General features: G+C 37.1%; 1 protein-coding gene across 5 annotated transcripts in view; it reads right to left on the bottom strand.

Annotated features, from left to right (window-relative positions):
• The window catches only part of znf618 (zinc finger protein 618), a 64,209-nt gene that overhangs the window by 24,196 nt on the left and 27,228 nt on the right, over window positions 1–12,785 (bottom strand). For all 5 annotated transcript variants that reach the window (XM_061733624.1, XM_061733628.1, XM_061733625.1 and 2 more), the window contains 3 exons: window positions 10,777–10,821; window positions 1,905–1,997; window positions 666–746 (listed from right to left, as the gene is read on the bottom strand). In XM_061733624.1, the coding sequence (XP_061589608.1) occupies window positions 666–746; window positions 1,905–1,997; window positions 10,777–10,821 (219 nt within the window). The remainder of the gene's footprint in view (window positions 1–665; window positions 747–1,904; window positions 1,998–10,776; window positions 10,822–12,785) is intronic.

The raw sequence follows: 12,785 nt of genomic DNA, 5'->3' as shown, positions 1-12,785 counted from the left end.
TATCTCCAATTTGAGATGTCTCTAATTAAAATTAATTTCAAGATATCTATAACTTGATTACAGATATCTGCAATTAAACAGTTATCTCTATGATACCAACTCATTTCACTACAAAAACCTAATATTATTATTATTATTATTATTATATTATTATTAACCTTATTATGATTATTATGATGATGATTATTATTATTATTATTATTATTATTATTATTATTATTATTATTATTATTATTATCTTGTTATTATATCTTATAATCTTATCAGAAACTTCCATCTCTCTGTCCATCTCCCTCCAGCAGCTGAACTTTATTGAGGTTTTTGTGGTGAAATGAGGAGGAATCATAGAGATAACTTCTCATTTCAACTAACTGGATCAGCCGTTCCTCATCATGACTGTTTCCTACAGCGCTTTCAACCGGCTTTCAACCGACTTTCAACCGACTTTCAACCGACTTTCAACCGACTTTCAACGTGAGAGACAGGAAGGAAATAGAAGCAGGACGTCCGACAAATGCCCAGCTCAAAACGGCGCGCCGCTGCGGCCAGTTAGGACAGTCCAATAGAAAATAAAGCAATGGAATTGATTTTGTCGCTGACGCTCGCTCGCGTCACGTGCATGCGGTTATGAGACGTTAGAGGAAATAAGAGTATGAACGTCTTACTTGGTCCGATCTTCTGGTACGGTTCGACTGGTTCCTCCTCCTTCAGCCCGTCCACCGGCAGCACCACCTGCTCGTACGGATCTGAGGACGAGACGGTGAATCACACCTCCATCACAGGAACTTAGGTACGTACTGGGTTTTACTTCATCACCTAATTCTGCTAATGTTTCTGGTTGTAATTACTATAATTACCTGACGCCCCGCCCGCCCGCCCGTGCTCAATGCTTAATATAATATTCAAATAAGGAAATCTTGGTGAAAGTGGTGCTTTGTCATTATGGCATGTTTTATTAAAAGTAGCTCAATATCAACTTCATTAAGTTTTGCACAATGCATGGTTTCAAAATGAACTTGCATTTAAAATAATATTTCTTTATCTGAATATTATATTTAACATTCACAATGAATAAATCTGCAGACAATTAATACATAATTCATATGTAAACTAGACAGATGTTCTCCTGCTCATTCCTGAGCACAAATGTATTAAATACAGGACTGTCTCAGAAAATTAGAATCTTGTGATAAAGTTCTTTATTTTCTGTAATGCAATTAAAAAAAACTAAAATGTCTTACATTCTGGATTCATTACAAATCAACTGAAATATTGCAAGCCTTTTATTATTTTAATATTGCTGATCATGGTTTACAGTTTAAGATTAAGATTCCCAGAATATTCTATTTTTTTGAGATAGGATATTTGAGTTTTCTTAAGCTGTAAGCCATGATCAGCAATATTAAAATAATAAAAAAGGCTGCAATATTTCGGTTGATTTGTAATGAATCCAGAATGTATGACATTTTTGTTTTTGTAATTGCATTACAGAAAATCACAATATTCTAATTTTCTGAGACAGTCCTGTATATATAAATGTTCGTCTTTGAGTGCAAAATACATTTTGAAAACCCCCAAATTTTCTGCCTGTGCGTGAACGCAGTGCGGCCCCCGGCCTAGTCTCGTTGAATATTCCTGCTTTACAGGGTTCCATGAAATCAAAGAAATGTTCCCCAAACTTTTCTATAAAACCTGAACTGAGAAAAGTTTCTACATGAACTGGCTGGAAATGACCAGATCCGTTCACTCCCTCTCGAGTTCAGGGCTCATCCATCCCTCCATCCATCCATCCATCCATCCATCCATCCATCCATCCATCCATCTATCACCAGATCCGTTCACTCCCTCTCGAGCTCAGGGCTCAAAGGAAATGTGATGAAACGATGAAGAGGTTGCAGGTTTACCGTCGACGGCGTGCAGGTCACGGTGCTCCTGGAAGCAGCTGTAGTACTTATACTTCTTGCCACAGATGTCGCAGGAGTAACGGAAGCTGCTACCTGCAGGAGAGAGACAAACTAGGGTTAAACCTATAGTCCAAAATAAAAAAAATTACAGTTACAGGTAAGAGCAGTACTCGAGTTGTAAAAAAAATTACCCAGTAACAAAATGATATTAATAATATCAGAAACAGAAGATTCCAAAACATCCATGAAGAAAATAATATGGCCTAATTCAAAAGGTGGAACATTATTAATTTTAAGAGATTGTGTGTCTGTCTAGAAACAATGAGACAAAGGACATTCATAAAACAAATGATCCAGTGTTTCTTCATCCTTTTTGCAGAAGGAACATTGATCTAAACCTCAAATTTAAATCTTTTTTTAAGAAATTCTGCCACAGGATAATAGACCTTATTCATAATTTTAAAATGTACTTCTTTAACTTTAGGCAAAATAGGCCATTTAATACATTTGGCATGCGCTTTGTTTAATGTGTTTTTATTCAGTACTCGAGTTGTAAAAAAGAATCAGGGGGGATGGTGGATTTGATCATATGGGGACAGATAATTTGTGCTGATTACAAATAATATAATATATTACAAATAATAGCAGTGACCAAAACACCTGCAGAAATACTGCAGGAATGACATAGCAGCAGTTAAATGCAGCCTTCTGTAAGCTTTAAATATCCACTGGACTTACATCAAATACATCAAAACACAACAATAAAAAACACTTTTCTGAACTTATCAATATGACTCTGTCCTTCACAGGATAAGTAACATGGATCACTGCAAAAACTCACAATCTTAACAAGAATATTTGTCTTATTTCTAGTTAAAATGTCTCATTTTAGTAAAAAAATGTCATTACACTTAAAACAAAACTCATCACTGGAACAAACAATTTTCACCTGTTTCAAGTAGATTTTCAATTGAAATAAGTAGAAAAATCTGCCAGTGGAACAAGATTTTTTTGCTTGTAATAAGAAGATAAATATTGTCCCACTGGCAGATTTTTCTACTTATTTCAAGTGAAAATTTACTTGAAACAGGTGAAAATTGTCACATAAATTATTTTTCTGGTGTTATTTTTCTGGTGATGACTCTAAATGTTGAAATAGCAGTAAAACCACATTCATTGATGAAATGACATAAGGGATGGAAAGGAGGGATGACAGTTTTACAGGGGGATGATTTGGACCGTTTTTATTTCAGGGGGGGATGATTTGGACCGTTTAAAAATCTCGTTACACTTAAAACAAGACTCATCACTGGAAAAAACAACAATCTTCACCTGTTTCAAGTAGCAGTGTAATGAGATTTCTTTTAGCAATACTCTCTGCGCAACCTAAATCTTCTATTTCTGTGTGTTCTGTGAGCATCGTGTTTACTGCCCTCGTGCCACAGAGATCATTAGAGGATGTTATTCTGAACTAAACCCCGTCTAAACGGGGGAGACAGGTGCATGGATGCACTTGAAGTTTAGAGGAGCCAAATTTACATAATAAAAGCTGCTCATGTGAAGAGAGAGGAGAAAAGACGAGTCCTGCTAAACCTGCGCCTGCAAAACTTCACGCTGCTCTTCCAGCCACAGCCAGACAGCCGCAACTTAATTATTCATATATCGATAAAAATTTAAATTAAAATGGATTTACAGAAATGTTTTTCATTTTCAGAATGTTGCTTGCTTTTTTTTACTCATAAATAAAAGTAATGATAAATCAAACAATAATAAATAATAAAGAAAGGGACATTTAAGATTTAATTTTCTAAAGATCCTCCGAGCTAATAGTTATCAAAATTTAATTTGAAATGTCAAATTTGAAAATTAAAATGCACTTGTAGAAATGCTGCTTCATTTTCAGAATATACCTGCTTTTTTGACCCATAAATAAAAGTAATAAATCATTCAACCAGCTTTTTTTTAATTTTCTTCTTTAACTGTTCATTCTGTGACTTAATTAAAATGATAGAGAAAAGTACATTTAAGATTTAATTATAAAAGTATCAAACATGCGCAGTGCATCAGACCGATTGATCTTAATTTCTTTTCTTTATCATTTTCATTAAACCACAAAGTGAGCAGAATTTAAGCAAGACATGAAAATGCAGTTTGGATTATTTATTATTATTATTTTCATTTATCCATAGTTCTTTTTTTTTTTTTAACACAATTTTTAAACAAGAAAAAACACATTTTATACAAACTGCTAATAGAGGAAATATAATATAAGAAAAAAGAACAATTGGGAGGTTTCATGTTCAAGAGACATATAAACAAAAATTAAGATTGACAAGTAAAGTTAATACAAAGGAACAGTAAGGCATTTTAAAGCAAATAGCATCGACATTTCAGAAAGAGACTTAAAATAAAAGATACTTTGATATCGGTTAATAATTTTTTTTGCAGTTATTCGACTTAATATTTTTTATAGAAACAAAAAAACTTTTGAAATCATTTATAAAAAATTGGAAAGAGGCTTCATTTTTTTCCACTTACAACAATGTATGTGATATTTATCCAGGAAGAGAATGACATTAACCAAGAAGGACACTGATTTGTCAATTGTATCTATATAAAAAATAAACATCATTTATCCATAATTCAAACCATAGACATGTATCCGTAGACGCCGCATCGGGCGCTGAGCCGTACGTCAACGACGCCGCCATATTGGATGTTCAAGACTGCGCTGTAAACTAATAAAAGTAAATGGACTTATTTTCATAAAGCGCCTTTCTACAAAGAAATGTACGTTTTACGTCCATTCCTAGTTCAGAGCAACTTTAGCTTTTATAGATACGGTCGTGGCTTCGTCTGTCCGTCTGAAGGGAATCTGTAGGAAACTATGGGATAAAATCAGTTTCTAGCAGCATCCCCGAGTTGGATGAGGTTCATTCTTCCCTCAACTCTCACCTATGTGCCAAATGTCTTTTTCATTTAGCGATGAAGCAACAAATTCCTAATCCCCCCCCCCTCCCCCGTCCCCGTCCCTGCTGCAGAGTCGCTGCTAATTCAATCATCTGCATTCTTGGGCGACTTCCTGGAGCAACATATGCAATACTCCAACGTAAATATATACATAAAAAAAACAGAATAACAGGAGCTGCTGGTGTCGCTACAACCACTGGTGCTCTGGCAACGGCTGCAACAGTGAACTCAAAAGAACAAATGCAGACACTCTAGTGGATGGAAAAAATTTTAAAAACCTTTATTCCACATGGGTTACATCTAAAAAACACCAACACGTTATGGCAGAAAATAGGAACTATCAGATATCGACCAATCAGAAGAATGGGCGTGGCTAATCCATGCCAATTTTGTTCAAGGACTCAATACCAAGTCCGATGACTCCACCACGAGTCTTTATGTCAAACCATTCAAAAGTTATGGCAGAAAGTAGGAACTATCAAATATGGACCAACCAGGTGGGCGCGCTTTTTGGCGTCTAGCGTCGCCACGGTAACGCTTTTGAAAGAGAAAAGTAATGCGCGTCGTCGCAGGATGGAGACGCACATTTTGATGTATAACACACCTGGGTGCACGTTACGGTTCGGGCCGTATTAACTGCCGAAGAAATGGCATAAATTGCGGCAAAATTACACGATTAATTCAAAATGGCTGACTTCCTGTTTGGTTTCGGCCATGGCGCCAAGAGACTTTTCTTTAAAGGCTGAATTATGGTTTTGCGTCAAATTGACGCCGTGCCTATGCCGTCACCGTGACGCCGTCGTGAACCTTTGGACTTCTCCGTCACTCCATTTCTCCGCGGTGCAGTACCCCCTGTGACCGCTAGTTAGCGATCTTTTCCTGAACGGTTTATCCGACTTTTTCCGGTCACAGTGAATCAAAGAGATAAGGACAACTATTGTGCAAGAAACAAAACAAAATAAATCACACACACACGAGGAAAAGAGCACTGAAAGTTCACGACGGCTTCAAACCGGAAACCGGAAATACGTTGCTACCAAGAGAACCAATCACAGCTCTCTCCGTCTGCGTTTGGTCTGCGACCTCTCGACGCGTAGTTACAATTTTTGGGAGGTGCACGTCAGTGACGGCGTGTGGTACTCGTCGACGCGTACCACACGCCGTAGGCACGGCGTCGTTTTGACGCAGAACCATAACTCAGGCTTAAGTTGTGACATGATACAGGTGTGTACCGATTTTCATGCATGTACGTTAAAAAATATGTTGGGGCTTGAGGAACAAAGTTTTCAAGGGGGCGCTGTTGAGCAATTAGGCCACGCCCATTAATGCAAACCATTAAATATCACATTTTTCGCCAGGCCTGGCTTGGTGCAAAATTTGGTGACTTTTGGGGCACGTTTAGGGGGGCAAAAGGCCCTCCTTTCGTCAGAAGAATACAAATTCCTACAGATACAATAGGGCCGTAGAAGCACCCACATATTCTGCTTCCTGAACAATCAAACAAAATCAATTGACTGTTATAACAGTCATTAATAGACCTGAGGAGCCACAGCTGAACTGAATCCCCGTATAATTATGTTTGGTTTTTGTCTCTTGTCTCCTTACACCCTGAGGAAGGTACGGAAGAGTATTAGGGCCAGGCAAGAGAAAAAAAATTGGAGAGTGGAAGATTTTTTTTTATTGTGCAAAGACGAAATGTCGAGAAAAAAGTCGAAATGTCGAGATTGTTGAAATATAATTTCGAGGAAAAACCAGAGAAAATTTCGCCTTTTTTCTCATCATTTCGACTTTTGTTTTTCGACATTTCGACTTTTTTCTCGAAATTATACTTCAACATTAATCTTGACTTTTTTCCTCAACATTTCGGCTTTATTCACGAAAGTTTGACTTTAATCAGGAAATTGTATTTCAACTTTATTCTCGAAATTTCGACTTTATTCTCGAAGTGCACAATAAAAAAAAATCTCACTCACTCACTCATCTTCTCCCGCTTATCCGTTACCGGGTCGCGGGGGCAGCAGCCTCAGCAGGGATGCCCAGACTTCCCTCACCCCAGACACTTCCTCCAGCTCTTCCGGGGGGAGTCCGAGGCGTTCCCAGGCCAGCCGAGAGACATAGTCTCTCCAGCGTGTCCTGGGTCTTCCCCGGGGTCTCCTCCCGGTGGGACATGCCTGGAACACCTCCCTAGGGAGGATCCAGGAGGATCCGGTACAGATGCCCAAGCCACCTCAGCTGACTCCTCTCAATGTGGAGGAGTAGCGGCTCGACTCCGAGCTCCTCCCGGGTGACCGAACTCCTCACCCTATCTCTAAGGGAGCGTCCAGCCACCCTGCGGAGGAAACTCATCTCGGCCGCTTGTATCCGCGATCTTGTCCTTTCGGTCACTACCCAAAGTTCGTGACCATAGGTGAGGGTAGGGGCGTAGATTGACCGGTAAATCGAGAGCTTCGCCTTTCGACTCAGCTCTCTCTTCACCACGACGGTCCGGTACATCGACCGCATTACTGCGGACGCTGCACCGATCCGCCTGTCAATCTCACGCTCCATTGTTCCCTCACTCGTGAACAAGATCCCGAGATACTTGAACTCCTCCACCTGAGGCAGGACTTCTCCACCCACCCGAAAAAAAATCTTCCCTTCTCAAATATTTTTTTTTTTCCTGCCTGGCCCTAATACTCAAACCTTTATTGTGAAATAAAGGTTTATTTTTTTTACTTTTTTCAATCCACCAGTGCACCAGAGAGCCTGCCTCTTTTGAGTACATACATATATATATATATATATATATATATATACATATACATATACATATACATATACACATACATATACATATACATATACACATATATACATGTTCAAGGCATCACAGAAGAATATGTCATATTTATAATTTCAATATTCTACCACCAGAGTAACGAGAGGTTGTGACACAAGGGAGCCGTTTAAGAAAACTAAAGATGAAACTAGGAGCTTTATTTGAACAGAAACAGTCAAATACGGCTATGACACTGATTATTTTGGCTCCTCGGTGGATCTGCACTTATATCTAATCTTCTTATTTCAATAAAAGGGAACCAGCGGAGATAATTGGTAACGGATGCTTGAACTCGCTGCTGCAAAGCCACTGATACTCTGATACTAAAACCATCCAGAGCTCAACCAGCTGCAGAGGCTTTTCTTTATTATCTCCAGAGAAACAACTAAGATCTGAAAACCAGAAGTTTTTCTTTCAGAAATTACTGCTAAACTTGCTGCAATAAAAAACCAAAACCAGTTGATTGTAGTAACACTTGAGGTTTAAACCTGTTGTTGTGTCTCAAGGCTCCACTTAGCAGCGACGTATCAAATGTTTATTACGGCTTCTTGTCAGCTTTTTTGGGGCTACTTGAAATGCTTGCATGTTCAAAATAATTAAAAAGAAATTCTACATTGAAATGACCAAGTCTGAAGTCTGAGGGCCAGTCCCAACGTTCACCCGACCCACGACCACTTCACCCTAGAAATAGGTAGGGCTTTGTAGTGCTGGGCGGTATACCGGTTCATACCGGTTCATACCGGTTCATACCGAATACCGGTGTTTATTTTTCTTATGATATGAATTTTTCATATACCGTAATAGGGATGGGCGGTATGGACTAAAAAATGTATCACGATAATTTCTGGCATTTATCCCGATAACGATAAAAATGACGATAAAAAAATACCAATTCAACTCCATCTTTGTAACTATAAATCTATCACCACATTCAGTCTTTGGAGCCAAATCACTGCTGTAAAAGATACTAAATACTACTAAATGTTCTTTCTTTCTTTCTTTCTTTCTTTCTTTCTTTCTTTCTTTCTTTCTTTCTTTCTTTCTTTCTTTCTTTCTTTCTTTCTTTCTTTCTTTCTTTCTTTCTTTCTTTCTTTCTTTCTTTCTTTCTTTCCTTCCTTCCTTCCTTCCTTCCTTCCTTCCTTCCTTCCTTCCTTCCTTCCTTCCTTCCTTCCTTCCTTCCTTCCTTCCTTCCTTCCTTCCTTCCTTCCTTCCTTCCTTCCTTCCTTCCTTCCTTCACGTACGTTGTGCGTGGATTTAACACAGAACCATAAATCAGTTTTACACAAAAACATCATCAACAGGAATTTATCATTTTTACCGTGAGATACAAATTCTTACCGTGAGGAATTTTTTGGACGGTTTATCGTGAACGGTAAAATATCACCCAATCCTACCGGTGAGTATGTACAGTAGCTACACAACGTTGGGAACGTAGCGCTGCTGGACACTGTTTGTGAGGGGACTGTTTAGCAGCAGTGATGCACCGATTGTTCGGTAACCAAAATTGTTCGGCCGAAAATGGCAAAAAAACACTTTGGGTGTTCGGTGGAATAAGTGGGGAAAAAAAACGAATTAATAACGGCGTTGTAATATAAGGAAATAGACTGGCCGCTCCGTACCGGTTGCACCACAAACATAAATCGTTGGCCAACCAAAAAGTAACCACATAAGAATTTTACCAACATTCACCAGGAGGTGGAACCAAAACACAAGGGTTAATAAAGTGGCATATTAACAGCTACAGCTGAAATTATAACAGCTTTTAGCTCTGGGCTTCCTGATATGGTGTGACGTTTGTGCAAACGTAACTACACAGTCGCTTACGTACCCGAACGTAAACCACGCAGTGACGTAGCAAGTGGTGTCCCAATCCCTAGGGAACATTACAAGGGCCCTAAAGTCTGTGGCTTCATTAGGGCTAGTGGTATTTAGTAGGTGAACATTGGGATTGGTCTTAAGTTTGCAGCATCAACCAAAATGACTTGCCACATGTTGCATCCGCCTAAGAACCCATTTGCACTTTCAAGTAGCCCTGCTGGCCTAAATATTAACACTCACAGCTCTGGTGCTCATATTTTATTTCCATTTCTCATACATCATTAAAAAAAAGCTATTTTCCCATCTGCAAAGATTAATATTTCTTTTCTGTCCACGGTGGTGATCCTACTGCCTTTAACCTGCAGTGAGAGTGTATTTGTATTATTATTTAGTATTTTTAGTTCTAATCAAACTTCTGCTATGACGTGAAGATGCAGACACTCCACTGGAAGATAAAACAGTCCCCTCTTTACAGAAACACTTCTTTACGGTTTCCTGTCCAATGCAAATATTTGCATAATATCAGTTAATTTAATTGATAAATTACAATTTATCAATTATCATATCAATTGTATAATATTATATAATATATATAATAATACATTATACATAATAATAATAATGATAATAATAATAATAATAATAATAATTATATATAATACTGTATATATTTAACTTACATTATTATTTATATTTATAAATTACATTTTATAAATTCAATTGTATGATTTTATATAATATATATATATTATAATAATACATTATATATAATGATAATAATAATACATTTGTATAATATATAATTATTATTTATAATATTTATAAATAATTTATATTTCTATTATTTACTTGTCAGTAAATTAACGGCCACCTAAATTTGTTTGGCAACCCACCTGCACGTTTATATATTTCACAATCTAAATGAACCAAATGTTCAGGTTTTTTGCAACTATTTTTTTCAGTCCTGCAACTTCCTGTCCGTCTCCCACTCACACGTTACACACGCTCCTCCCTCGCTTCATCAATAAACGATTGATGAAAGTTTTTTAACTCCAAAAGAAAATGAAGTGTGTCAAACCCAGAGAGGGAATAATCATCAATACCAACGCCACAGTTAGGATATAAATATATATAAATTCAGCTGCTGGTTGTAGAAATGGGAGCCGACGTTTCAAAGATCCGCTGACAGAACGACAACATGAACGAGTGAGAGCCACATTCACACATTCACACGTTCATTCAGCTGTTTATCATGTCTGTACTTACTGTTGGGCGTCGGGGGCAAACCGTCTCCCACCAGGGTTTCTGATTCTACAGGGGGAAGAAAGAAAAGAAATTAACTTGTTTGAACGGGTTAAAGGCCAGAACACGTCACTGTAAACCCCAAACTCCAGTAAGGTGTCAGGGTTGCCATGTTGGACAAAAACACACAAAACTAATATGTCTGGAGCCGCAAAAAATGAAAAGTCTTGTATAAACCTTAGAATGAAGGAACACATGCTGCATGTTTTATATTAGTTAGAACTGGGGGAAGATTTATTTATTCATTATGCACTTCGAGAAAAAAGTCAAAATGTCGAAGAAAAAGTTGAAATGTCGAGAAAAAAGTCAAAATGTTGAGATTAAAAAGGAAAGGAAAAAGGAAGAAAAAAAGAGAAAAAAAGGAAAAAAAGAAGAAAAAAGAATAAAAGGAAAAAAAGAACAAAAAAAGAAGAAAAAAAGAGAAAAAAAGGAAAAAAGAGAAAAAAAGGAAAAAAGAAGAAGAAAAAAAAAAAAAAGGTCAAACATTTTTGAAAAAGCTCCAGGAGCCACTAGGGCAGCGCTAAAGAGCCTAGTTAAAGCTGTTAATGGGAAATGCTCCAGAACCCACCTCCCAATATTTTATGCTGCCTTCTTATCAAATCTAGCAGACATATTTCTATAATGCACAAGGAAGTACGAATCAATACATACAGAAATATGTTAGTACTGTGCAGGCTGCAGTACCATAACTTATGAGGGATATTAGCTCGTTTCTCAATTTTCTGGTGAGAAATTATAGAAATCTAGAACCAGGCTGTCTGCAGGTTTGACCAAGTTAAATTTAAGACTTTTTAAATACCATTTTCAAACAAAGCCCAGCACAGCAGCCCAGATTTTATCAATGTATTTTTCAGATCAATTAGGCTGAAACCCGCCCAACCTGGCAACCCTGACTGAGGCGTCTAAAAACTGTAAACAGGTTTATTTCTCCTCAAAACGATTAAATACACTCTTCCTTTTCAAAGTGTCAGATAACCTTTTAATGATGACTTTGTTTAATAAATATTCAAAAATTAAGACCTTTGGATTGAAATTTAAGACAAATTAACACCAATAAACAAACACATTTAAAAATGCAGCAGTTACATAATTATCTGAACCTGTAATTATCACAGAATGGTCCGAGCTATCGCTGATGTTTATGGTCCTGCAGCTCCGACTCCAACTACAACCTGAACATGTTTCAGGATTATAAAATAAAACCAGCCAAAGATGCTGTTTAGACCAGGGATCGGCAACCCAAAATGTTTTAGAGCCGTATTGGACCAAAAACACAAAAACTAATATGTCTGGAGTCAAAATTTCTAGAAAAAAGTCGAAATGTTGAGGAAATAGTCAAAATTTCTAGAAAAAAGTCGAAATGTCGAGATTAAAAAGGAAAGGAAAAAGGAAGAAGAAAAAAAGAAGAAAAAACGAGAAAAAATAAAAAAAAAGGAAAAAAAGAAAAAGAGAAGAAAAAAGGAAAAAAGAAGAAAAAAGGAAAGAAAAAGGTCCATCATTTTTGAAAAAGCTCCAGGAGCCACTAGGGCGGCGCTAAAGAGCCGCGGGTTGCTGATCCCTGATCTAAAGACTAAAAACAGCTGATCTTAAACATGATATTTACTCAAGTTTGTTAAGACTTCTCTATAAGAGACGTTGCAATGGAATTACACATAAATACATATCCTAAATTTAGAAATAAATTTAGAAACAGAAAAAAAACCTCACCGTTTGATATGTACGGAAGAGTATTAGGGCCAGGCAGGGGAAAAATAAAAATAATATTTTAGAGGATGAAGATTTTTTTTCATTATGCATTTCGAGAAAAAAGTGGAAATGTCGAGATTAATGTTGAAGTACAATTTTCAAAAAAATATTCGAAATTTTGGGAAAAAAGTAAAAATGTTGAAAAAAAAGCAAAATTTCGACTTTATTCTTGAAATTGTACGACAACATTAATCTCGACATTTCAACTTTTTTCTCGAAGTGCACAA

Source organism: Cololabis saira, chromosome 11 (assembly GCF_033807715.1).
Source record: "Cololabis saira isolate AMF1-May2022 chromosome 11, fColSai1.1, whole genome shotgun sequence".
Classification (NCBI taxonomy): Eukaryota; Metazoa; Chordata; class Actinopteri; order Beloniformes; family Belonidae; genus Cololabis; species Cololabis saira.
Note: the sequence above shows the minus strand (reverse complement) of the source record. Positions and strands in the feature narration are given on the sequence as shown.